This window comes from Pteropus medius, unplaced genomic scaffold (assembly GCF_902729225.1).
Source record: "Pteropus medius unplaced genomic scaffold, Ma_sr-lr_union100, whole genome shotgun sequence".
Taxonomy (NCBI): Eukaryota; Metazoa; Chordata; class Mammalia; order Chiroptera; family Pteropodidae; genus Pteropus; species Pteropus medius.
The window spans coordinates 6,267,903-6,295,369 of NW_024356336.1; the positions used below are offsets into that span (position 1 = coordinate 6,267,903).

Genomic DNA, 27,467 nt, shown 5'->3' on the forward strand with positions numbered 1-27,467 from the left:
CTCCGCGGGCACAGGCTACGCTGGGAGCCGGCAGGCTCTGCATTCATCATTGTTCCTCCAGCGCCTGGCACGGGTTGGGGCGCAGGCAAGGACGGTGGCCTGAAGGGCGCCGTCCCTTCCTTGTCGCCCGACCACCAAGCTCTCGCCCCACAGGTGTTTCTAGGGTGCCTGCCTTTCGAATGCCAGAGCCTGAGCCGAGCGTTGGCGACGCCTGAGAAAGGCCGGTATCCAAGTCCTGTCCGCTGCACGCCAAGAGGACAACAACCGGTCGACGCAGGCGGCGCGGAGCGCCCGGGGGCCGCCGCGGAGGGACCTGCGCGCGCCCCCGCCTCACGCCGCGCGCTCGTGACGCCCCCGGCCCCGCCCCGGCCACCGCCTCTCGCTGCCCCCTCCCCCCGGCTCGGCCGCGCTCTAGTCGGCTGGCTCTATGGGGAAAGCGGCCGCTCTGTGCCGAGGCGGCGGCTGCAGCGGCCGCTCCCGCGGGCTCTCGTCGCTGTTCACCGTTGTCCCCTGCTTGTCGTGCCACACGGCGGCGCCGAGCATGAGCGCTTCCACGCCCGGCTCCGGGCCGGAGCCCAAGTCTCAGCCAGTGCCCGAGCCTGAGCCCGAGAGGGTGTCAGAACAGGTGTCTGAGCCAGTTTCTGCGCTGGTGCCAGGATCCGAGCCTGAGTCCGAGAAGACGTACGCGCCAAGGCAGGGCTTCAAACAGGGATCGGAACTGCTGCCGGGGTTGGGGCCGGGGTCAGGGCCCCGGCTAGAGATTGGCTCAAGTGTAGGGGCTGGGTGCTTCACCAAGGCCTCATCCGAACAGCCACCAGCGCTGGGACCAGTGGTGGGGAGAGTGCCCTTGAGCAAACTCGAGTCAGGGTCGCAGCCGGTGGCAAAGACCCCGCCTCTTCTGCGACCAGGACAGGAAAAGATGGCTTTGGGGGTTCCAACGTCAGGGTCTGCTACGACCTCCACCGCCCCAGTGGTCTTGCTGCCTCTGGACAGCTTCAAGGGCTGGCTCCTTAAGTGGACCAACTACCTGAAGGGCTATCAGCGCCGCTGGTTCGTGCTCAGCAACGGCCTACTGTCTTACTACAGGTATGGAAGTGCCAGGGTGGGCCATATGAGTTTGGAGAGTGATGATGCTGCAGTGATGGTCACAGATGGCATCCAGGGTTGGAGGACACTACTACTAGCTTAGGGATGTTTGGGAACATGCATTCTAGGAGAAGTAATGCCTTCAGTGGGGGGCATTGACCTTTGGCAGAGGAGTCCCCTGTCGACATAACCTCTGGCAGGCTTGGGTTTAGGGTATGAGTAGGGAGGAGGAGTGAGGGAGTAATCTGGGGCCTCAGGGCCCCTCTGGTCTTGGTAGTGGTGGGACCTGGGGCAACTAGCCTGAGTCAGGCCCCCAAAGTCCTTGATTCAGGAGCTAAGATCATTGTATTAGGGGTTGAGGGGGGCAGTAACCTTGTTTAGTCCTTGGGACTCACTCACAGAAGGGCTGCCTTCTGTGGAGACCCGGAAGTGTCTCACTATGGCCTTTCTTATTCCAGAAGCACCATGAGATTCAAAACTGAAGTTCAGTGGTGGGATAGGTAACACTGCTCTCTGGAATGGTTGAAAAGATAATGATATGAAGGCTTTCTCTCCTTTCTCACTGGCTGTTGCCTTGGTATGTTTCCTGGCGATGGTTGGTTCGAACTTTGAGATCTCAGACCACTCTATATACCATTGGTTCTCAAACCTGAGCGAATATCAGCATTATCTGAAGGGCTGTTGAAACACGAGATGCATACTTACACAACACACATTGAGTCTTTGATGCAGTGGATCTAGAGGGGCTGAGTTTTGGCATTTCTAACAAGTTCCCAGGTGTTGTTGCTCCTGACCACAGTCTGACAAGCACTGCTCCATTATCATTGCAAACAGGAGGCCGCTGCCTTGTTGTTTACTCACTTCACTCAGGCAGTATTCCTTCAGGTCACCCGCCATAGGGCTTGTATGGTCCTTCCTAGCCTTTTTGAAATAACTTTTAGAGGATGGTTGAGTCTGTGGTGCCCCAGAGAATTCGGGAGCTCCACTGAACTTAAGTGTTGGTTCTCATTCCAAAATGGAGACCACCATCTTTAATTCCTGGCAGGGGAGAAAGCTGACATGTGTTTCTAATGCTCCCTTTTCATGTGGGGTGTTGTCTCTTGGCTCATTCAGCTGCCTCAGACACATCACACAGCACATAGTGTTCTTAGAGTTAGGCGACTGAGCAAAGAGAGATCTTTTTCCAAATGGTGTTTTTATCCCACTTACCATACTGTCAGGTAAGTAAATATTTCACTAACATGCAATGAGAGCAATCATAAGTGATTTGCTATAAATAAGTATCACTCTGTTTTCTTAAAGGCAAGGGATATAACACATAGGGTATATCAGCTGTGGACTACACACCTTGTTTTACATTATGTTTATTTATTCATCCTTATAACCACACTGTCCGGTAGGCTTTAGGATTGTCCTCTTGTACAGTTAAGGGGTTCTGAGATTTGATGGGGACAGTGAGCAGTGAGGAGAGATTCTGATCCAGGACTTTTACACTCTGAAGTCTGTGCCTGTCCCAGATGTGTGCCCTAATGTTTACTCACTCACCCTTGAGTTCAGCATTTCTGAGCTATGCGTATTTTACCAGGTACTACTAACCTAAAGGAGTCATGGTAATTTTATGAGTACAGGGTCCCACAGTGCCAGGAAGGCCTAGTTCTGGTGGAAGGAAAACCTGACCTCATGCATTTTTGTTTGATTTTAATTGGAAGAGCAAACATTTCCCATCTTCTTCTCTTAAAATAAGTTGTACAGACTTACCTCATTGTATTGTGCTTCGCGTTATTGCACTTCACAGATGTTACATTTTTTACACAAACCGAAGGCAAGACCCTCCACCAGCAAAAAGATTGCAACTCACTTTATTGTGACATTCACTTTATTGTGGTGGTCTGCAACCAAACCTGCCTTATCTCCACGGTATGCCTGTATAGACAAGTTGGCATTTCAAGGTAATCTCAAATGTGCACATTCTCTGGGTAACTAAGAAAATTCTTATTGCTTGCTGTTAAGGTTTTGGGGACAAGTACTGGTTTGGAGAGAGAAGGATGTGGGAACGAGTTTCTTGCGTATGTGCTTGCACAGTTCAGCTCTGTAGTTTCATTTTGGGGCATTTCTAGATTCTAAAGTGGGCAGAATTATTGCTTGACTTGCCTGTGTGGAATGAATGATTCCTGATATTTGTACAGCCTTACGCTCTCATTTAGTCCCATGTGAAGCTGGCCATGAAGATGTCTTCATTCTCATTTTATAAGAAGGGAAACTGAGGCAGAATGAATGAGCTTCAGTGACTTACTTAGAGGCATCCAGCTTGCAGGTCGTGCCTAATGCCACTGGAGATGAGTAAGTTTCCGTGTGCTAAAAACACCCTTCTGAGGTGGAGCCCAAATTGCCCCTTCTTCCATGCACTCCTGCTCTGCCTTCTGGAAGACATTCTGGTCTGCCCCTCCTCTTGTCTCTTGGCCCTTCACATGTTTGACAAAACTCTCCTGTTCCTGATTCTGATCTGAATTCTGGCTTCTAGACCAGGCACGACCATCCTGCATGCTGGGGTCGAGGACTGAGCACCCTCCAGGCCTGTCACTAATAATTCTAACAGCAGTGAGGTGGGTTATCCAGGGCTCTGTCTGTGTCCAGCACCAGCCTTCCCAGGTCTCCAGCTCTTCAAGTGTCTGTGGCTGGAACAGAGGCAAGATCAGGGGCTTGTAAGCTCGAAACAGAGTGAAATAATTTTTATTCATGATCTCCTTTTCTTAGGGGCCAAATAGAGTCAGATTTCTCTGCTGGGGTGATGTGGCTGGTGGAGAAGGAATCAGAGTCATTTCTCTTTCTACGCTGCCATTTGGAAAAGACTATTCTGTAATAATTTTTTAAAAACTAACTGAAGCCTGGTGTTTAGAGGAATGTATTTGGAAAAAATATGGGCACATATTTCTTGTACTTCTGCCCCTTCCCATCCTCCAACCTGCCCCCCTCCAGGATACCACCATCCCAAATCCTGGCCACCATCACCTTTCTTTCCTTTTTATTTAGTTTTATCTTATCTACATGCAATTAAAAAACTCTTATTTTTCATTTCAACCATTTTTAACCTTATAAAAAAGAGTATATGTACTGTATACGATTGGTGGGGGGCTTATGTTGATTGCTTTATAACAGTCCAGGACGTGAGGGTACCACTTTTTATTTACGCATTTTCCTCTTGATAGGTGATTACAAAAATTCCTGGACACATGCAGGAATTCTTCTTGGATGAAATTGCTGAGATATAGAGAATGTGAATGGCCTTATATAATCCTGAACTGTTTTCCAAAGAAGTTGTACCAATTTATACTCCCACCAGCAATTAATAAGAGATTTTGTGGATCTATATCCTTTGCAAAATTTGGCATTTTCAGCATTGATTTTTGTCAATCTAATGGGTATACTGCAGTATCTCATAGTCTTGACCTGCATTTCAATTCTTATTATTTTTACCTTAATAGAAAATCAGTGGGAGGTTGGATTAGAATTTCTCCATCGAGTGTGGTTTCCTTGGGTATTTCTGCCCTGGATTTTGCTTGAGAAGCTCATTTGATCACTTAAGCTCATTTGAAGAGAGAAAGGCATAGTATTAACAGCTGGGCTTGGAAACATTCATATTATCAGGAATAAAAAATTGCTCTTTGTAAATGTTGTCACATATAGAAAGAAATTCTGAGAAGTATGGGTAATTGTTGGCAGATTTTTAGTTCTTCCCAACAATGTAGTAGGAACATAAATAAATACAGGAGATGAGGTTCTTATACATTACTTAACACTCAATCACATGTCTATTCAGAAACCAACCAGGAGAATATGATTTTGTGTTCAGTTTTGTTTTGTTTGTTTGTTTTGCTTGTTAGTTTCTATTTGAAAAATTTTACCCTCAGTTCTCATCTCATAGGACACATGTAATTACATGAAATTAGAGAAAAATTAATAAATGATGTGGAATTTTCAAAGGTATTGGCTTCAGCAAATCCTTATGGTGTGTGCCAACCATAAGCTTTAGTTAAGCAAAATTAATTTAGTTAAGCAAAATTCTGTTTTGTTTTATACCAATTGCCTGTTTGGTGCCATTATAAATGACATTTGTTTCCCAGAAAACGATTTCAAACAGAAGCATTTGTTTTTATTTATTTATTGTTCCGATTGCTCTATGGGAAGGAATGGCTAAGCCAGTAAGCAAAGAAAGTCTCAAAGAAATTAGTCGGGGTTCGTGAGAAAGAAGGCTGCAGTCAAGTGAAAGTAAGTTTTGTTAAGTCCCCTGCCTGAGAAAGACCACTGAACACGTGGTGAGCTGGGCCCTTTTTGGGGTGGTGGCCAGGTAATAGAAGATGACACACCAAGATCTCCTTGCCTTTAGGATGGATCACATACTCATTCCTCCAGCGAGGCCAACTCTCAAAGGCAAACATTCAAGGATACTTGGCTCCGGGAAATGGTGTTTTCAATGTCAGTGTAGGTAATCCTTGAAGGACAGAGATGGAAAAGACTATTTAGTTGCAAAGTGTCCCTGAAATGTAAAGTTGAAAGTGCAAGTCTGAAAGTTAAGCTGTTGAGGTCTCCACTCTGGAAGGTAGCCTTATTATATTGGATTTAGCTTTAATTTGAAATACAATTCAGTGTTTCATGATATGAGATCATTAGGAGGGTGAAAAGGAGCACACAGGTTGATAATGTGTAAACATTTGTTTGAAGTATATTTTCTTAGCATTTAGCAGACGGGTATTACAAAGAGGTCATGAGTGGACTAGCAGCATATTTTGGAGGAGTACAATGCACAACAATGTTCTTAGCAAGGTCTAGTGACACAAATTGTAATTTTCCCCACAAAACCTGCTCCTCCTCCTACCTTCCCTCTGTCTATGAATAGCTGAAAGCTTCTGAGTCATGCTTGCTACCTCCTCCCTCATCCCACCTCTGATGAAATTGCCATGCCTTGCCCTTCTCTCTCCTCTAGACCCTCCTCACATTGTGGAGACTGTGTCACAGTCTCCATGATTAAACCCAGGTTCAATGACCGCTAGGAGAACTCACAGGACGCAGCCATCACATTGCGCTGAAAGCTGTGCTTTATGATAGCAAAGCACAGTCAGCAAAGACAAGAGGGGCCTGGGGTGAAGTCTGGGGAGACCAGGGGCTGGCTTCCAAGAGTTCTTTCCCAGCATAGTCACACAGGAGATGCTGCTTCCTCCAGCAACAAGTGGTGACAACACATGTGAAATGTCGCCCAGCGGGGATGCTTGTTAGAGATTCCTTGCTCAGAGTTTTCACCGGGGGCTGGTCACATGGGTACCCTCTGCCTGGCACATTCCAAAAGGCTAGACTCCAGGAAGGAAAGCAGGTGTTCTGCACAGACCATATTGTTTGTGACAAGCAGTTTAGGTACAGTCAGCTACCCTTACCAGTTGTGGATTTTTTCCCTTCCAAATTCAGACTCCCACATACCAGCCAAGGGCCAGCCTTAGACACAGGCCTTTCAAAGAAAGAGCTGTCTCAGGCCCGCTGTGTTAATTTTTTCTGCACAGGTCTGACTTCCTTACTCCTTGCAGACTTTGGCAATGTCAGTCAGGGGTAAAGGCCGACTCTCACTTTGGTTCAAGGAGAGTGAGCGCTTACACTTGGCTTTGAGTGGCAGAGTGACTTCTTGTTTCCTGTCAGAGGAAGCACAAGCCAGTCTTGCAGGGTCTGCTGTGCTGTGTGCTGAGGGCTTTCTCTGTGGAGCCTTCAACCATGTGGTTGGCCCTTTATTGCTTCATAGACACTTTTCTGATGTAGACCTCCCCAAGGCCTTTGGTGGCTTCGATTTTACATACGGCTGGGATACACTTGCCATATGGACCTCCTTCTTCCGCAGGTCCTTTTGTGCCTTCCATAGAATGTCTGGTGTGAGTTCTCCAGCTGCTACTGACCCTTGTACCTTCTTCAGGGAGGATCTGTTTATCCAAGATTGGGGCCCGATATGCAGTCTGGAGCATCGTCACAGTGAGCACACACCAGCTTTGGTTGAATCATTTATTGAGGGCTAACAGAGTATAAGGCAGTGTGGGTGACAGACATGTGTACCTTCATCAAACCCCTGGGTGGAGGAGGAGGAGAAGGGAAGTCTGCATCCATCCTGGCCATTTAGTAAGAAGCCAGCAGGTTCAGGATCCGTGCCCTGAGGAAGCTGAGTAGTCCAGCATATGACTTACATGCCTCCTGTCGTCTTTCAGGATGTAGTTGGCAAACTGTCAATAAATAAATAGAGGCCTGTGAAAAGGGTGTGAGGTTCCTTAAACCAAGGTCAATATCTGCTTACTCCAGGGGGAAAAGGTGGAAATGGATCTGTTTCTTGAACAACTACCCTGGATACTGACATGTAGGGAGAGGAGATGGTAGAAACACCCTGAACACAATTGAAACTGGCAGCTTGATGTGGTGAATCATGACATACCAGGTGTCGTCACACAGAAATGTGGCTTTAATCATACACACAAAGCAAACTGTCATTGAGTTCTGGGGTCATGCTGGGTTCCATATGCTTTTTATGTGTGACTCTTTCCTGCGTCTGTTTCCATTTTTAAGAGTTCTCAGAGTTTTGATCACTTAGCTTCACTCCTCTTGACACCTCATCACATGCTTAGCTACAGCTCTGTGCATTTAATACTGATTTAACAGTCTTGACTCATACCATTTGATCTGCTTTGCTGGGCCAGTGCCTAAACCAGAAGAGGGCAGATGGCATTACTGAATTCGCATAGGAAACTGCCAGATTGTGTTGTTCTTTGAAGCAGCCATAGATGCTGCCTTCCTAAAATATAGTGTACAACTTCCCTGGGCTCACCACTCTCTGCCCTTCTCAGCTAGATCCCCCTGCTTCCTTTCCCTTATCTCTCCCCTTCCCCTGGCCTTGACCCTTTTCCTCCCACCTTGCCTTATTCCCTCTGTGCAAACCACATACCTTTCATTCTCCCCTCCAGATCTATGCACCTGCCATCCCCTCATCCAGGAGACCCCTTCCTCATTGCTGCAGACATCCTAGCAGAACGGTCTTAATTCCAGGTCACTTCAGCATGGACCCGCCTGGATGCGTCCACGAGATGGGCTGGCAGAGCTATCCTCCTTTTGATATCTTTTTGTAGATTATGTCATCTGGCTGTGCACCCCTGTTAGCAGGGTGTTGGTCCATCTCCCTCTATTAGATTAACACCTCCCTGCTCCCCACCAGAGCATAGAGCCATGTCTTCCCACTCTAGTGCCCTCTTGGGTGCTGGGCATAGTACCTTGTACTTAGTAGATTCTCAAATTTCAGTGTTTTGTTTTTTTTAATAGAAGACATACTTTGTAATTTTAATCTTTTTTCATGTTATAAAGACCCAACACGCAGCCTGGACTATCGAAGTAGCAATATGGCCCAGCTTTTCAGCTCCTTTTCTGATGCTTATCATGAGCCAAGGATATGTGACAATATTGAGAGCCTATTGTGTTCATTTATATTTAAAACTCTTTGTTACAAAGAATTTTAAATATATTTGTGTAGACAGTAGTATAATGAACCCCCATTCACTATTTCCTAGTTTCAACAATTCGAACTTCCTGGCCAATCTTATTTCATCTTATTTCCCCCTTCATACCATTTTGAACTGAATCCCAAATAGCACATTTAACCTGTAAATATTTCAGTATGTATCTCTAAAGGATAAGGATTTTTTTTTTTTCAGGCGAGGCAACCCTTGGTTGATCTCACAGATTACAAGGACCTCGTCAGTTTACAATCCCTTATTTTTTATGCCTATAGCACCTGGTCTTCCTAGGTGGTCTCCCATCCAAGTACTAACCAAGCCCGACCCTGCTTAGCTTCTGAGATCAGATGGGATCGAGCTTGTTCAGGGTAGCATGGCCATAGACTAAAGGATAAGGATTTTCAAGAACACATCCACAATACCATTTTTACAACTAAAACATATTAGCAACAATTCCTGTTATCATTAAATATCCAGTCATCATTCACAGTTTTGTATATATACACACACACACATATATATATTTGTTAATATTAGGACCCAAATAAGTTCTGCCCATAGAATTTCCCACAGTCTGAGTTTTGCTGATTGTATTCTCGGTGTAGGTTAACATGTTCCTATGTTCTCTGTAGTTCCTTAATTTGATAGATGGATCTAGAAACTTGATCAGGTGGTGATGTGTTCTTCTATCAGTAGCTCATAACGTCTAGTGCCTTCTCAGTTTGTGATGTTAGCAGCGAGTGAAAATAGGTCTTAGATTATTATAATTCTGTCACTTCCTCATTTATTAGCAGGAATACCTCCATAAAGAAAAATTTAGCCCTCATGCTTTACTTGAGGATATAGTTCACACAGAAAAGGCAGAATAAATACTCGATTCTTTCCCTTATTCACAAGCTTTCAAAATAAGGAGTTGGTTCTTATCTTCCAATGGTGACCAATCAGTTTTTTCTTAAGTGACACTATAGTCTCATGGATGGATACAAGCACGTTTGCATTGTTTCAGCCCACTGCCTTATTGCCCTTAATGATGCTCATATTCCCTTGCCTTGTCTTTGCTTAGTGGGGCCCCTTCAATTGGCTCTGGAGTCCTTTGGATAGGACTCTGATGGTATTGATAGCTTTCCGTGTCTGGTTTATAAAGATGTTCAGACTCTTCTTGTACTTGTCCTGTCCCAGCCCTGGAATCAGCCATTCTGGATTATGCTGTGACTGGGAGGATGGCTGGCATCACTGGGTTTTAACTGTGGTGCTAGGATGAGGCATGTGGAAACAGTAATTTGCCTAGATAACCAGGCTGCTTCGACTTGCAGGAATCTTTGAAAAGAGGGGAGGCAGAGGTACAAAACCTTAGTGTTTTATTTTACTTCATGTCTTCAGATTATTCGATTTGTTTTTAAGGTCTTTGGCTTGTTGAAGAAAAATTCAATGCATGAGACAAAAAAAGTTTTTTTTAATTAAGTTTATTGAGGTAACATTGGTTAATACAATTATATAATTTTCAGGTGTACATTATAATTTGACATATATATATTCTATTGTGTGCAAACATTTTGACTGAGTCAGAAATCTTGTATTTTTTTACCTGTTCTATCTTAGAGTCTAATAATGAGCAAATTTAAACAGTGTTTAATAGTGTATAAGGTGCTTACATATATGTCATCCCATTTGATGACAGCCTGGGGAGAAAGATAGTTATGCCTTGGTTACAAATGACAAAGCCAGGGCTTGTCCCACTGCGTTGGTACTTCTTAGTGGGTGGCTGAGCTGAGATCTGTATCCAGTGCTTTCTGGAATTCACCACACCACCAAGCCTCCCCTCTGACTCTCTGAAGCTCTATCTGTCTTCCCACCAAAACAAGCCCGTCCCACTCAGGTCTCCCAGGTGTAGATATTGCCATGTCCTACTTGGAGACTTGGGTGATCAGCCTTCACCACAAAGGGATGGTTGGGGGCATCCTTCCTTCATTTCTGGTTCCCCACTTGTTACCTTTATTCAGGAGATCCCCTGCCTGGCTCAGATCTCTTCAGTGTTGGGCTCTATATGTGACCATACTGCAGGAGTGTTTGCTCTAGAGGCTTTGCAAGAAGCTGGTCTTGTTCCTTTGTGATCAGATACTCGCCAAACACTGAAACAGTTGGCAAGGTCAGCTGCCCATGTGTACTAGGTTTATCAGTTATCTATTGCTGTGTAACTTTGAGGCTTAAAACAACAATTTTATTATTGCTCACAGTTTGTATTGGTTAGGAATTCAGAAAGGGCTTGGCTGGGCAGTTCTGGCTTGGGCCCTTCCATGTGGCCGCATTCAGATGGTGACTGGGGTAGAATGGGAGGGGCTGGACCATCTGGAGGCTGGCCGAGCATCTCTTTTTCTCCTCAGAGTCTTGGAGCTTCTCTTTATGCTCTGTCCACATGGACTAGTTTGGGCTTCCTTGTTGCATGATGGCTTCAGAGCAGCCAGACTGCTTACCTTGCAGCTGGCTTCCCTCAGAGTGAGCATCCCAGGAGAGTAAGGTGGAGGTGCAAGGACCAGAACCGATCCAGAGACCACATTTTCAGCAGTATTGCTTTAATCACTGGACCCAAAATTGAACTAAAAGTGTTTTCTACTAATTTTTACCCTCTGAATCAATACCATGGAGCATGTTGAGCCCAGGAATTAGATCTACAATTGTTGTGATTTTTTAAGGCTTTTTGGTTGCAAGTAGCAAAATTTTTCCAGAGCATCTAAAAGACTTTTTTTTTTTTTTTTTTTGGCGAGATCACAGAATGGTATTATAAAGCCTGCCCAGTTATTTGCACACTTTCCTTGTTTCTTACGTCTGCTTCTCTTCTTATTTTCCTCTCTGTAGTCCAGTCTTTTTGAGTGGCAGAAGAGGGCTGCTCCCCACAGCAGCCTGGCTCAAGCCTGCACACCCTCACCATAGTCCATGTGCCACTGGCTGTATCAAGCAAGGTACATGGTTCCATCTGATATATATCAGTGGAGTAGGAACATACCCACTCCCCATTCTAGCGGGTGATCATGCAGAGTCCTATGGCAAAGAGTGTGGACATGTAATTGTAATCCAAGAAGGGTATTAACAATTGGGAAAAATTCTTCAGTCTCTCTCAGCCTCTTACCTCTCTTCCAGTAATCACACTTTTCATCTGTAAAGTAAGAGGGCTGGATTAAGTGATCTCTGGGGTTCCTTCTAGCCTCAACTTTCTGAGAATTTGATGAGGAACCAACTAGAAGAAGTTGGGGGACAGATTAGATATCATAGGTGATTTATGCCTGGTATGGGCTTAGCACATTGAGGAAATGTCTGTTGACTTAATTACTGGGAGATCAGAGTCCAGGTGTCTGGGAAGCTGGGGGCTGACCTGGTAGAGAAAGAATGGAGGATGCTTTTGCACGGCCCCAGTTGTTCACTGGCCTTCTTGCCTCTGGGGCCACAGGCCTTTGGAAGCACTTGGGAGTTGCTGTGGCAGCATCCAGGTGCTTGTTTCCCTTTTTTCCTGCTGTCACTAATAGATCGAGTCCAGTGATGGTGAGGACCCTTGCTCCTGAGCCTCAGGGGAGCATGGGGACGGGACTAAATGGTGTCTTCCAGCTTCCAGTCTTGGGAGACTTGCAAGTAGACTGAGCGGAGGTACCACATTTGCTGAGATGTTCACGTGACGTGCCAAGAAAGGTGCCTTTCTGAAATTCTCCATTTTTTAGAAAATGAAATTATTTTGCTAGACACAGGCACAAAAGTGATTTTCTTCTTTTGAGTACTGCAGTTCTAAGTTTGAATTTATTTTGCCTGTCAGCCTGAGTCCTTGCTTTCTGAAGATGGGATTAGGGCGTTCTTAACCTTTGAGTAGATTCCCTTCTCTCTCACCTGAGTGCCTGCCCTGCCCTGTAGTTGAAGCCTTCTCAATATTAGCTCATGCTTTGTCTATTTCCTCCCAGAAGACCCAACACACATTAAGTCAGTGTTCAGTAATTGTTAGCTGGACTCACATTACACAGACATGTCTTTAGGGCCTGGGAAACTGAAGAGCAAGGCTTTCCAGGTCCCTGTTTAAGTTGGGTGATGTGGCGCTGTAGGAATCTCTAGGTAGGAAAGGAACTTAAAGGCCATGCAGTCCAAGCATCTGTCTGTTCATTGACTTCTTCTCATAATATCTTTGCCCCATTAGCACCAGCCTCTGAGCAAACCTCTCAGGTGACAGAGAGCAAACCTTTATCTTCCACGACAAACTGGTATGCCTTAATTAACTCTGAATGCTAGAAAATTCTTTCTTTGTTGAGCTAAAATGGGCTTCCAGGCAACATCTGTCCTCATTGGGACGTTTCTCTGTTTCACACAGCTGGACTTATCCCTTCCACATAGCCACACCCATCATCTTTAGAGAGGCTGGCTTAGTGTCCCCCTGTATTATCTATTGCTGCACAATGAATCATCTCAAAGTTTAGTGGCTTAAAACAGTAATAAACATCTTAGAGTTTCTGTGGGTTAAGAATTCGTGAATGGGCAGTTAGTAGGAGTTATTCTGGCTCAGGATGTCACAGGAGGATTGTACTCACCTGAAAGCTTGACTGGAGCTGGAGGCACCACTTCCAAGATGGCTCACTGACATGCCTGGCGAAGAGGTGCTGGCCATTGGCTCACTTTGTGGACCTCTCCAAAGGGCTGCCTGAGTGTCCTCAACATGGCAGCTGGCTTTTCCCAAGAATGATCCAAGAGAGAGCAAGCAGGAAGCAGTGTCTTTTTTGACCTGTCCTCAAAGTTACACTCTTTGTTATTTCCAACAGCATTCTGTTAGTTACACAAGTCAGCCCTGCCCAATGTGGGAGGAAGGTTCTAAACTCACTTTCCTCATGTGTAAACTACCCTGCTTGGCTGTTTGAAACAAAACAAACTGTGGAAAAGTACTTGGTAAACTTTCATAAGTGAAAGGATGTGTTGAATGTAAGGGTTTTGCTAGTGGTGAATGCTTACTTCTCGTTTAACCCAAGATACGGTCAAGGAAAGCAGGGCTGGATTTGCCAGAGGACGAGGCAGCCACATTTGAGGCCTCTTTGGAGGGTAGCTAGGCTGTGGGCTATCCTCCTGGGGTTCAGGAATCTTGTCATAGGGAGATTCCCTCTGCTGACAGGGCTCTTCTCTTGTTCAGAAGAGAGACAAAAGGTCACACATCCTTGTTGGATGCTATGGGGGCCCAGGAGTGCTGCTACCCCATGGAGGCACAGACCTCATCTGTCTTGTTCACTGATCTGAACCTAGTGCTGGCCTGCCATGTAGACTGAACAAAAGAATGAACATGCCAAGCAGGGATGATGGTTGTTTTAAACACAGCCTCTGTTTTGAGAGTCTGCTACTGCCTGTGGTATGAGGCCTTCGATTTTGCAGGCTGCTATCGTGTTTTGACAGGAGTTGAGCTGCGCTTGAGTTGAATTTTGGTGGGAGTCACTTTTATGTAAGATTATTTCATCTGATATTAATATCAATGCCTATAATACTGGAGGCCATGAAGGGAAAAAATAGGATTCCTGAATAAATTACATGTCTCACCGCCAGATCTGTAAACTTGTGATATGTGCATTTAAATTTGTAATTGACCTTGGTATGTTAAATTTTGACTCAGCTATTTCTTTAATTGACCTCTAATTCATGGCATTTCAGTCTTTTGCTTGGCTTGGTAACTGATTTTCTTTTAAGAACTTCTTTTGCTTATTGTAGTATTTTAATGCAATACTACATCATTGCATTAAAATGCAATAATGCATTGCATTAAAATGCATTAAAATGCAATAATGTAGTATTGCATTTAAATACTACAATATGTTTTAATGCTGCTGGATTTTAAGGTAACAGCTTGTTTGTAGAAGGAACATCCTGTCGATCGTGGCTGCAGCTATAGAGATTGTGTGATAATTAAAAAAGAAATCTGTTCAAGTGTCCTGAATTGTTCCGTGTATGAGAATTTTGATTTTAAGACTTATGACTGCGCTTGAAATAGATCCAGCCCTGGGCCCTAGGGACCTGTCATCCTTTCTTTTCTTCCTGAGGTACTCAGTACACAGCCTCATTCCTGTGCCTGACTCACTGGGACTCTAGAAGCCCCCTTTGTCACGAAAGTCATTCAGCACTGCTATCGGTCACTATACACAGGGAAGAATTTAAAATACAATGGATCTTAAATGGATTTATTTTTTATTATGGAAATTTTCGAACATGTAAAAGTAGAGATCTTGGTATAATGAACCCCTCGTCCCCATCACCCAGTGTCAGCAAATCTCACCTTAGGGTCAGTCTATGGCTTCCCCACCCTCATTTAATTTCAAGCAAATCTCGGACATCTTTAATTTTAATAACTAAGTTTAAAATAATAATTTTAATAATTAATATTTATAAATATTTCAGTATATATCTCTTTAGGATAAAGGTTTTTTTAAAAAACATAGTCAAAATGGCATTATCGTGCCCCCAAATTGAATAATTCCTTAATATTATCAAATATCCAGTCAATATTAAAATTTCCCTATTGATTTAAAATTTTTTTTAGTTTTAGAAATCAGGATTCAAATAAAGTCCATTCATCGTAATTGTTGCTGTTTCTCCTCAGATTTTTAAAATAAACGTTATGTTTTTAAATGATTTCAAATTTAGAATAAAGTTACAAGCATAGTACAAAGATCTTCTATGTATCATTCTCTCAGGTCCTCAAATTGTTAACACTACATTTACCTTCTCATCTCTATATTATATTTATACATATATTTAAAAAATTACACTATGAGTAAGTTTCAGACGTGATGTCCATTATCACTTAATACTTCAGTGTGTATTCCTTGAAACAAGGGCATTCTATATGTATACTCACAGTGTAAACACTGATACAATGCTACCATCTAATTCATGAACCCCATTCACATTTTGCTGGTTGCTGCAATAATGTCCTTTGTAAGTACAAGATCCAGTCCAGGATCATAGACTGCATTTGGTTGTGCATCTGGTCACTTTGATTCAGTCTGAATAGTTCTTCACTTTTCCTTGCCTTTCATGACCTGGACGTTTTTGATGAACGCAGGCCAGTTACTGGTGATGTTAGTGAATTTAGGGTTGCCTGGTGTTCCCTTATGTTTAGATTCGGGTCCTGCATTTGTGGCAAAAATACCATCGGGTCCTGCATTTGTGGCAAAAATACCACAGGAAGCATTACTGTGTCCTTCAGGAGGCACCTGATACTGATTTGTCCTGCTACTAGTGATATAACTATCATTTGGTTAAGATAGTGTTTGCCAGGTTTCTCCAATGTAAAGTTAATGAATTTGATAATAATAAGTAATTAGAAAGCATTTTTATGGGAAGACATTTTGAAGCTATGTAAAAGCCTGTTCACTAACAAATCTTCACCCTCTTGGTTTTAGCACCCTTTGATGATTCTTGCCTTGATCAGTTATTATGATGGGTGCTAACTGGTGATTTTTTAATAACACCATTCCTTCTACATTTAGTATTAGGCATTGTACAATAAGGAATTTATTTATGTCACTTTATTCATTTATGTCATTTATTTATATCAGTATGAACTCATGGATTTCTATCTTACCCAAATGGTTTTTATCTGTAACTGTCATTTATTATAATTTTCAAATTGTCCCAGTTTTGGCTGGGAGGAGTCCTTTTTAACTAGCTTCTGTATTCTTTTGACATTCCCCGTCACTCTTCCAACACTTTCTTACTTTTTGGCACAACAAAATGTTCCTTGTTCATCTTGTGTTGGAAACTGCCATTTCTCCAGTGAGCCCTGGTTCCTTTTAGTAGGAAATGGAACTTAGAAGCCAAAATCTGGGTGCTAGGTGTGCTCATTGTTAATGAGACATTATTGCTTCTAGGTTCTCTTCATGAATAGGGATAGTTTATTTCTATATTCTCAATTATTCATTATTCTCGATATAGTTCTTTGTTCGGTCCTCTGTATGAAACTATCTTTCCAGCCATGCTGGCCAAATCTCCTTAGTTTCTGTACAGCCAGTTATGCTGGCCAACATCTTTTTATTTTGGTGGTACTGACCTTGGTGATTGTGCTAGCCAAACCCTTGTGCCTCAGGGCCTGGCTGCATTGCTGCTGCTGGCTGTGCTGTTGGAATCCCCATGGCCTTAGCACTGAAAGGGAAAGAAGATGGGTCTCCCCAGTCTCTTTTGATTTATAGGTTCTCTTTCCCTCTTTTTTTGTTTCCTCTTGCAATTTATTTGTTGAAGAAACTGGATCATTTTTTTTTTTTCTGTAGTTTCCCAGGGACTGAGTTTTGCTGCTTGCTTGTCCATTATGTTGTTTATTATATTCTTCTATCTGCTTTATTTCCTGTAAGCTGATAGCTAGAGATTCAATCGGAGTAAAATTCAATTATATTGGCAAAATGGTTCATAGGTATATTGAAAGAGAACACATATAGAACTCTCTCTGAGGACACAGAGAGAGAGTTCTCTCTCTCTCTCTCTGTCTCTGTCTCTGTCTCTGTCTCTCTCTGTCTCTCTCTGTGTCTGTCTCTGTCTCTGTCTCTCTCTCTCTCTCTCCACTCCTTCCCCCCTACAAATTAGCAGACATTATTGATAATTTTCTAGACCCATAAGTTCATTACAAGTTGCAAAGTGATATTCTGTTATTCTTTTTGCAATTGTTAGTGGGAATAATTTTATGAAGAGAAACTTTCCTTCATTGATCATTTGGTTACCCAATGGTTTAGTTAATATGAAAATGGCAGGGAAAATGCTCTATGCTTTCCTTTATTCACCAGTTATCAAACAAAAGAGTTGGATCCCTAGCATCCCCCCAAGGTTACTGATGACTTATTTTTTTTTAGTATCATTATGAACTCTTTGGTTTGATGTCTTTCACTATATTGCTGTGGTTATTCTTGTTCTAATCTTTGAGATATAATTCACATACCATACAAATCACCCATTTAAAGTATACAATTTAGTGGCTTTTAATATAGTCACAGATATATACAACCATCACTGCAGTCAATTTTCAGACATTTTCATCACCTCCAAAGAAAAACCATACCCTATAGCTGTCACTCCTTTGCCCTCCCCAAATCTGCTCCCCAGACCTAAGCAACCACTCATCTACTTTCTGTCTCTATGTATTTCTCTATTCTAGACTCTATAGATAGAATCATCCAATATATGGACTTTTCTGACTGTCTTCTTTAATTTAGCATAATGTTTTCAAGGTTTGTCATGTAGGATGTATCAGTACTTCATTCCTTTGTATGGTTGAATAATGTTCTATTGTATGAATATAATTCTGTTGTTTGAACATACAGCATTTTTTGTCCTTCCATCCATCCATTAATGAATATTTGGATCGTTCCCACTTTTGGCTGTTATGCATAATGCTGTTATAAAAGTCTATGTACAAGTTTTCGTATGGACATATGTTTTCATTTCTCTTGGGTATATACCTAGGAGTTGAATTGCTGGGTCATATGATAACTCTATGTTTAATCATTTTATAGTGTTTTTGAGTATCTCTCTTTGGATAACTTTAGTGATTCAATTATTGGATAACTTTAGTGATTCAATTATAGCAATATATAATTATATAACTTATCATAGTCTGGTGACCTTTTGACAGTTTTAGTGAAATATAGAAACCTTACTTCCCTGTAAGTTCCTTTCCTCTTCCTCATTTGTAATATCATTATCTTAAATATTTCTTCTACAGACATGTGAACATCTGACAGTGCTTTAGTTTTTACTTCAGTCATCAAACACAATTTAGAAAACTCAAGAGAAGGAATCAATTGTCTTAACCCAGATTTTTGCTTATCATATTCTTTCTTCCTTCCCGGTGTTCTAAGATTCCTTTTTTAAAAAATTACTTCCTTTCTTTTTAGAGAACTTCCTTTGGCCATTTATTTTTTTTGGCGGTGGGGTGGGTAGGTCTGCTGCTGACAAATTCTCTTTGTTTTTCTTCCTCTCAGAATGTTTTTACTTTCCCTTCATTCCTAGAGGGCATTGTCACTGGATTCTGTGTTGACAATTCTTTTCTTTCAGGCCTTGAAAAATGTTGTGCCTCTTCTTTCTGGCCTCCATGGTTTCTCATCAAATCCTCTATCATTCAAATTGTTTTCCCCCTCAGTAAGATGTCTCACTGCTTTCAAGATATTTTTCCCTTGTCTTTTCATTTCCAGAAGTTTGACTATGATGTGTCTTGGTATACTCTTTTGTTTATTTGTTTACTCTGTTAGGTTTTGCCAAGCTTCTTGAATCTGTAAATTTATGTTTTGTTTTGTTTTGTTTTTGCCAAATTTGGGGAGTTTTTAGCCATTATTTCTTCAGATACTTTGCCTGCCCTACTTTCTTTCTTCTCCTTCTTTTTTTTGGCACACTGATGACACAAGTGTCAGATCTTCTGTTATAGTCCTACAGGTCCTTGAGTCACTGTCCCTTTTTATTCAATCTATCTCCTTTCCATTGTTCAGACTGGGTAATTTCTATTGTTCTATGTTCAAGTTAACTGATTTTTTTCCCCTCTGTCCCTTCCTTCTGTTGTTGAGCCCTTCACTGAGTGTTTTATTTTGGTTATTGTATTTTTCAGTTCTAAAATTTTCATTTTATTCTTCTTTATATCTCCTATTTCTTTGCGGAGACTTTCTGTTTCTTTTCAGAGATTCACTATTAATTAAACCTGTAATGGAAACAGCTGGAAAATTTAAGTTGAGTGTTTTAAAATTTTCGATAGCCTAGTAGCAACAGGAAAACTTAATGGTGTTCCTTGCTCAGTTATTATTTTTCAAAAGGGTAGGTTTTTAATAATAACATTTATTTTCTAGGTATTTTAAACTTGCTTTACCTAAATGGATGTTTAAGACCATCTTGATTATCAAAAAAATAAACAACAAAAAAACCAATGAAAACAGTGGTCCTTCTGACCAAATTAAAAGTGTCGCAAGTTGAATTGATTCATTTAACAAATATTTACTGAGCACAAACGATGTGGTTAACACTTGCTAGTTCTGGAGATACAGCATTGAATTAGACAGCTACAGACTCTGCATTGAATGGATCTAAAGCTTTGATCAGAATATGATATGGTAAGAGCAGTGAGGGAGGAGCCTGAGAGACTGTGTGGGAGCACAGCAGGGCATGTAAGGAAGTTTCTTGGAAGAAGTGGCATTTCAGGCCTGAGAACTAGCAGGTGGGGTTGGAAGCCGTGGGCAAGTAGGAGCTAGCTCAGGAAGAACTGGTAAGCCTTATTCAGGAGTGAGGACTTCATCCTAGAGAAAGTGGAGAGTATTTAAAGGGTTTAAAGCAGCATGTTGACAGACTTAGAGTGAAGTTTTAGAAAAATGTAGCATAGGAGTGGATCAGTAGGGGCAAGGCGAGATGTAGAAACTGATGTAGAGGCTGTGGATTTTGTCTAGTTGAGAGGTGACCGTGACCCAGAGCAGAGCTGAGCAGGGCAGCTGCAGTGATCTGAGAAGTTGAGGAGACGTGCTGGAGAGGACTTGGAATTCTGCTTGGTGAAGTATAGGGGTGAGACTTTAGCCAGACCAACTCCACAATTAAAACTATAGTAACCTTGGAAGTATATTATGGGTTGTTGTTATTGCATTGGTAGAAAAAATGGCATGTTCCTCCATTTCTACTTGACATGACCTTTTAGTATAAACTTGAGATCTAAAGCATTTGCCTAATATTCTGTGACAAGCTTTCCTCTTAATCTTAGGAACCACCTTAGTTGTCACTGGGTAGTATATCAGGATTCTGATATTTTAATGGAACCACAGAAAGGGCATAATGAATTTTCTGTGAGGGATGTGGATAGGGTGGGATGTTGTTACCCTGTTCCACTTTCAGCGTGCGCAGTCAGCAGAACTTGGGGAGGGGGGTGGCTGGGTCATCTCCCCGGCTTTGTTCTGCCGCTTGTGTAACACTCATGTGTTGATTCACTCAGCCAGCACATCATCTCTGAGCTCTCACCATGTGTCAGCTCTCTGAGCTGGGCAAGACAGGAGGCCAGGTCAGTGTCTCATGGAACATACGTTCTAGCTCTCAAGCAGCCAATACAATACCCAGGTAAAGTGAAACCTATTTTCTGGATGGATACCCCAGTATTCTCCATGGAAAGAGCCCTGTGCTGATGGCAAAGAAACCCAGATCTAGTTCTGGATTTGTTTTTTATCAGTTCTGTGAACTAGGACACATTATTTACCTTTCCCGGCCTCTTCCCTTTTCTTGGCTGTAAAATCACGCACTAATTCCCTCCTACAGGTGCCTGCCACATAGAATACATTTGAGAAATATTTGCTAAACAAATCAATGTCTGTTTTGCCCACTTTCTGGGCCCTTGTGAGGATCAAAAGAGTCATGTTTGTCACAGACTCATATGTAAAGTGAACTAGTGCCTAGATGAAAGTTGTATTGGTAAGAATACTGCGCTTTATAAATTAACTGTTATCCTCCATTTGTGTAATAATGTAGTGACCTGAATTTCACTAACTAGAGAATGGCTCCCGAGTCTCTTTTTTTAATTTTTGTTTTAAAAATTTACATCGAAAAGGTTTTTCCTGTAAAATTTATAGCAGCTTTTCTTTAACATTTCTCAAGGGAAACTTTAAGTGACAAGGAATGAGGCCAGAAGCAAGTGAAATGATGTCAGGTCTCACAGTGACAATCTGATCTCCAGAAGTAAACACTACACAGTAGATGCTTCTGTTCGATGGGCCACTTCTGATGTTGAGCATTTTCTAAATGATGCCATCCTATCAGCTTCGATGACTTTTGAGAGTACATATGAAACCTGGGGGACAAGTCCCTGCAATCTGGTGGATAAAAGGCAGGGCTGGAGGTTGGGTAAGTGGGCCTGACTCTAGTGGCTCGGTCCCCTTTGGCATCTCCAGCGAGCTGCCCACATCTCCAGGCCTCAGCCTCTGCATCAATTTTTTATCTTTCTTTTCACATCTTAAATGGCTAATCCATGTGAGACACATCTAAGGTAAGCCCTCAGGATGTGGTAGTTAGAACGAGTAAACTGAGCTTCATTACTTAGACCCAGTAGGGTCCTAACAGCATCCCTGTGGCCTGAGGTAGAAGAACAGAAATCTTCTTTTTCTCCTGCCTGTGTCTCTTATACAACCTTCTTCACTGCCCTTCTTGCCTTCTGACATCCCTTCTGTGGCCTCTGCCTATGTGTACCAGCAGGTTCTTAGTCTAGAATAACAAAACCAGTTCTGGATATTTTAAGCAAAAATAAAAAGTTTCTGGAAGGCTCTTTGGGAGCTCCCGGAATCCCTGGAAAGGCAGGAGAATGGAGCTCTCCGAAGAAGGGTGAGAACAGGGCAGCCAGATCCGTGACAAGGTCACATCATAGGACTATTCTGGAGAAGACATTGCCACTCAGGCACTTCGATGCCACCCAAGCGCCAGGATCTCTGCTGCCCCTGAGAACCAGCTGTTCTGCTGCCTCCACTGCCAGGAAAGAACTTTCCCCCTTCCCTGTTCTTTTAAATATAAAATTTTAATAAAGTGCAATACGCATTAGGAAAAGTAGGCTAATAAGTATACAGCTCGGGGAATGTTCACAAAATGAACACACTGGATAAGCACCAGCCCTGCTGAAGAAGTAAAATGTAACCCGCTCCCCAGGTGCCCCTTTAGGTTACTGTTCCTCCAAGGGTAACCGGCGTCTTGAGTTCTCACCCCAGAGCTTAGTTTTGCCTGTCATTGTACTTTCTGTAAGTGGAATCACGCCATACAATCCCCGTGTCTGACTTCTTCTGCTCAACCTTATATTTATGAGGTTATTCCAGGTTGTTATGTGTAGTTCTAATGCATTTATTCTCATTGTTGGGTAATATTCCATCATTTGGATAAATCACCAAATGGATGAACCACCATTTGTTTATCCATTCTAGTGTGGATGGACACGTGGGTTGATTTCAATTGGGGGCTGTTAGGGGGAGGGCTGCAGACATTCCAGTACATGTCTTTTGGTAGCTACATGTATGCATCCCTGGTGGGAGGTCTGTAGGAGTGGAACTGCTGAGTGGGGCATAAGTGTGCTTCCTAATAACTGATGAGGTTGGGTACTTTTTCATATGGTCATCAGCCATCTGGATATCCCCTTTTGTGAAGTGCCTGTTCAAGTCTTCTGCCCATTTTTAAATTGAGTAATTGGCCTCTTTCTTATGGATCTTAGGAGTTCTTTATATTTTCTTGATACAAGTTCTTTGTTGGATATATTTATTGTGACTATCTCCCCCAGTTGATGGCTTGTGTTTTCAGAACACACCTTTTTGTATCTCTAGATCCCGATTTAAAGACCTCTGTGAATGCATGGGATTAGTCTGTGTGCACCCTGGTTGCACAGGGAGAGCAAACATGAAACCTTGTTTGCAGGCACAGGTGTTCATTCCAAAGTGATGTGGCCTCTGGGGAGGTGCCTCGTCCAGGACTCAGCCCCACACAGCAGAAACGACTCTGGCTCGTGTTAGCAGAAAAGCTGTGCTGCCGAGTGAGGCCGCTTCCTATCCCCTGGGAGGCTGGAGGAGCAGCTGGAGGCTGAGAGCCAGGAGCATCCAGGTCCCCAGACTCTGACTGCTTCTGTTGTGATGGGACAAACTGCTAACGCTACCTGATGGAGGCACAAAATTGGGAAGCTGACATTTGCAAAAGCGTGCTTCTGAGTCACAGTTCCTGCTACAACAGTGGATACTTCGTATCCTGCTTGCTCCTGTCTTAACTGGCTTTCACATTTAAGTCTTTTGTGAATCTGTGTCATTGGGGGAGCCTGAATCCTTAGAATCTTTGTTGCAGGTCATTTTTTGGCTTTCCAGCCTCTATGGTATGGGAAGAGGGGAAAAGTTTGAGGAGGACAGGCAGCTCTGGGAGTAGGATTGCTCCAGTAACGAGAGGAGCCCACCATGTGGGTGCCATGATGGCGAGTGTTTTGGGTGGGAACTGCGTGGAGGGCTGAAGTGCAGCCCCATGATTGGCATTGGAAATAAACCAGCTCAGCTGCATGCAAGGTTCCAGAAGGTCATTCCTCCGCTCATCTGTTGAGCCATCGTGTTAGTGTCCTAGGGGCTTTTGGGCTTAAAACAACAGAAACTTCTTGTCTTACAATTCCGGAGGCTAGAGATCCAAAATCAAGGTATCAGCAGGGCTGTGCTGTCTCTGAAGGTTCTCGGGAATTTCTCCCACGCCTTCCTGGCTTCTAGTGTTTGCCAGTAATCCTTGGTGTTCCTTGGTTTGTAGATGCATCACTCCAGTCTGTCCCCCATTGTCACCTAGCCGTCTTCTCCCTGTGTGTCTCTGTGTCTCTCTTCCTCTTCTTATGAGGACACCAGTCATATTGGATTAAGGCCCACCCCTAATGACTTCATCTTAACTCCATTATATCTTCAGAGACACTATTTTCAAATAAGGTCACGTTCACGGGTGCCGGGGATTGGGACTTTGGCATGTCTTCCCGGGGGACACAGTTTAATTCACAGCGCCCATCATCAGTCCAGGCCATGGCTGGACCTTCTCCTTTCCCAGAACCACACGCCCCCACGTTGCTGCTCTGGGTTAGCCAGGCCCCCCTCCTAGTCTTTGCCAAGGCAGAGTCCCCTCATTGTTTGAGACTCTGTGTCAGTGTACCTCCTTGATTTCTCTGGGACAGAAAGGGCCATTCTGTCTCCCAAGCTCCTACCACTGGCAGCTTATCCTTCTATTTTGAGTGTTATTTTAAAGCCAGCTTTTTATTGACAACTGATATGTATGTAACATAGAACACACTGTATGTGTGTAATGTATATACAGAAAAGCAGGTAAACTATAAGAGTGTAGCTCAATGAATTTTCATAAAGTAAATGCCCCCTTCATGTTGAATTTATTTCCCTCTGCTTATTCGATATCAACTTGCAATGTATAGGCCTGTCTCTTTAATAAGATGAATCGCTCTTTGAGGCCAGAAAATGTATCTTATTTATCTTTATATCTATCCTCTCTCTAGTTTCTAACACAATTCCTTTATATAGTAGCTCACAAGAAGTACTTGCTGAATTAGAATTTGGAAGATTGAAGGGGAATTTATCAAGTGAATCAGAATCAGCTTGAGCTAGTGTTGAATAAAAGTCACACACAGGCCCCGTGCTTTGCTCCAGTTTAATAGCTTTCGTCTTTCCAAGAGTCTGCATTCAAATTTGCGGCCCTGTCAATTTTTTTCTTGCCCATTTTTATGAAAGTTCTCTAGAGAACATAGCTCAAGGCAAGGATGAAAGAACTGACACTTCGCTTGGGAGATGCAGTCCCAGGGTGGTGAGGCAAAAACAGGAAGTAAAACAGAGAAGATCAAGTGGCAAGGCAGTACAGTGCATTGCTGGATGTTATGACAGTGCATTACTGGATGTGGCTTCACAGTGAGCTGCAGAGAGACGCAGTGTGCAGGCATGATGTGCGGACCTGTCCAGAATACATGCAAGGAGAAAACATGCCTCCGAGCAGTTTACAGAGGGAAGAATGGAGGGGGAATTTATCTGCCCCGTTGGCTTCCATCTCCCATCTTCCACTGTGGCACTTTATGCAAGTCCAGAAGTGAAGGGCCAACTGGGCGAGGATAAGACACCAACCAAGAGAGACGGGAGGTGGCCGATGGAATCGGAGAAGGCGCACAAGGTCTGTGTCTAGTACTCTCCACACCTTGCGCTACTCAGGTCTGCTTGTGCCCTCCCGTGGTATCAGCTCTCCTATGCAATGTGCGGACCTCCACTCTTTTTAGAGAACAAAGAAATCTTCACCCCTTCCCTGGAAGGGGTGGGGATGCAAGTCCCAGTCAGTGACAGAGTCTCCTTCCTGGTGGCCAGCTGGGGTCACCTGGAGGCCTGAAGCAAGAAGGTTATGAAACAAGCTCATTCTCTGCTGCTGTGGCTGGTCTCCACTCTGTAATTGATATTCATTATCTTCCTTCTTCACCAACCATTCTGGATCATCTTCACTCTGCCCTAGCACTTTGGCTGGTCTGTAACGTTTGCCCTGAGGGGTTTGACTTCCTGGTTGCCTTGCCCATTAACAGCCATTAACCAGACATGGAAGTATTAAGGGATGACCCAGGAAATCCCCTGGGCTCAATCCAGACATTCTTCCTCCATCCCCATATATGTCACTAACCTAATTCCTCATGGCAATTAGCATCAGCAACCCCAGGAATATTATAGTCACTCCCTTCTTAATCTGTCACCGGTGTGAGGAGCCAGAGGTGGCCAGGTGTCAGTTTCTGGTTCAATGAAAGCCTTATTGTGTCACATGCCCCCCTCACCCCAGAACTAGAATTTCTAAGCCAGCTGAGCCCAAGTGTATGGGGATGGGAAGTGCAAACTCTGCAAGGCATAACCACATGCAATGGTGAGCAGGGCTACTCCCAGCCTCATTTGCTGCAGTTATACAGGACATGGCAACACATGTCAGTTTAAGGCATACTGGAGGACAGAAGCTCAAGCCCATAAGACTTCTACCCAGTCGTGCCTCAGCCGAGCCTTCAGTAAGCTGTTTCATATGTCAGACTGGCTGCTTCTGAGTGACAGCGGGGTTCATGTTGACACCAGTGAATCCCACGGTCAGGAGTCATTGGTGCACCTTCTTTGCTGAAATAGATGACTTGAAATTTTTAAAGACTGACTAATCAGGACAAAAAATATCACTTTGGCTAATGGTAGAGAATAGATTGACCACAAAACATCTAAATGAAAGAAAAAGGAGCAGAGCTAAGTTCCAAGACAAACAAATGCATTGGACCATGATCATTTTAAGGGGCTTTTAACCCCCAAATTCACGTGTGCCGCTATATAAGTTCTTCCAAAGAACACAGAAAGGTAAAGCTGAAAAATTAATTTCTTCAAGTCCTTAAATGAAAAATAATTTCAATTATGAGTTAAAGTTAAATTTAGATTTACGTGTTGGGTAGATGATAAAGCTTATTTGCTATATTTTCATTTTCTGAAATTCTTTTGTTACTTTTTCATATCTACCCTTTCTTATTTCATTTTTACCTAGTTTTGTTTCATAAATCATTGTTCCTCTTATTTGATGTTATTCCTTCTTCTTTGAGAATCCTAAACATATTTATATTAATTATTTTTCATATTCTGATAGTTAAGTTCTCTCTCAAGTGATTCATTCTCTGTGCTATTGGTTCTTTATTAGCATTGGTTTTCTTCAGGGATTTTGAATTTTGGTTTTCAGGCTTATCTTGACCGGAATATTTTTCCTCCCTCCCTGAGTCTCACTGGTGCACCACTCTATTCTTGGTCTAGTGATTTTTTTTTTTTAATATATATTTTTCAATTAAAGTTGGCACATGGTCTTATATTAATTTCAGGTGTACAACAGGGTGATTAGACATTTACATAACTCATGAACTGATCATCCTGATAAATCTAGTACCCATTTGACACCATACATAGTTATTACAACATTATCGACTATATTCATTATGCTATACTTTATATCCCCATGACTGTTTTGTAACTGCAAATTTGTACTTCTTAATCCCTTCACCTTTTTCACTCACTCCCCAAACCCCCTCCCATCTGACAACCATCAAAATGTTCTCTGTATCTAGAGTTTGTTTCTGTTTTGTTTGTTTATTTTGTTCTTTAGATTTCACATGTAAATGAAATAATATGGTAAATACTTCTCTGTCTGACTTATTCCACTCAGCAAGATGCCCTCTAGGTCATTCATGTTGTAGATTGCAAGATTTCATTCTTTTTTTATGGCTAATATTCCATTGTATATATGTTCCACCTCTTGTTTATCCATTCATCCATTGATGGACACTCAGGTATCCTCCATAGCTTGACTACTATAAATAATGCTGCA

General features: G+C 42.9%; 1 protein-coding gene and 1 pseudogene across 2 annotated transcripts in view; one reads left to right on the forward strand and one right to left on the reverse strand.

The window, feature by feature from the left end:
* The first annotated feature begins 406 nt into the window (after window positions 1-406).
* Window positions 407-27,467, forward strand: part of OSBP2 (oxysterol binding protein 2) — a 160,712-nt gene continuing 133,651 nt past the window's right edge. Inside the window, exon 1 of one of the 2 annotated variants that reach the window (XM_039861750.1) lies at window positions 407-1,086. In XM_039861750.1, the coding sequence (XP_039717684.1) occupies window positions 428-1,086 (659 nt within the window). In that variant the 5' untranslated portion in view covers window positions 407-427. The remainder of the gene's footprint in view (window positions 1,087-27,467) is intronic. The other variant, XM_039861751.1, reaches the window with a different exon arrangement.
* Window positions 8,879-8,997, reverse strand: LOC120602070 (uncharacterized; annotated as a pseudogene).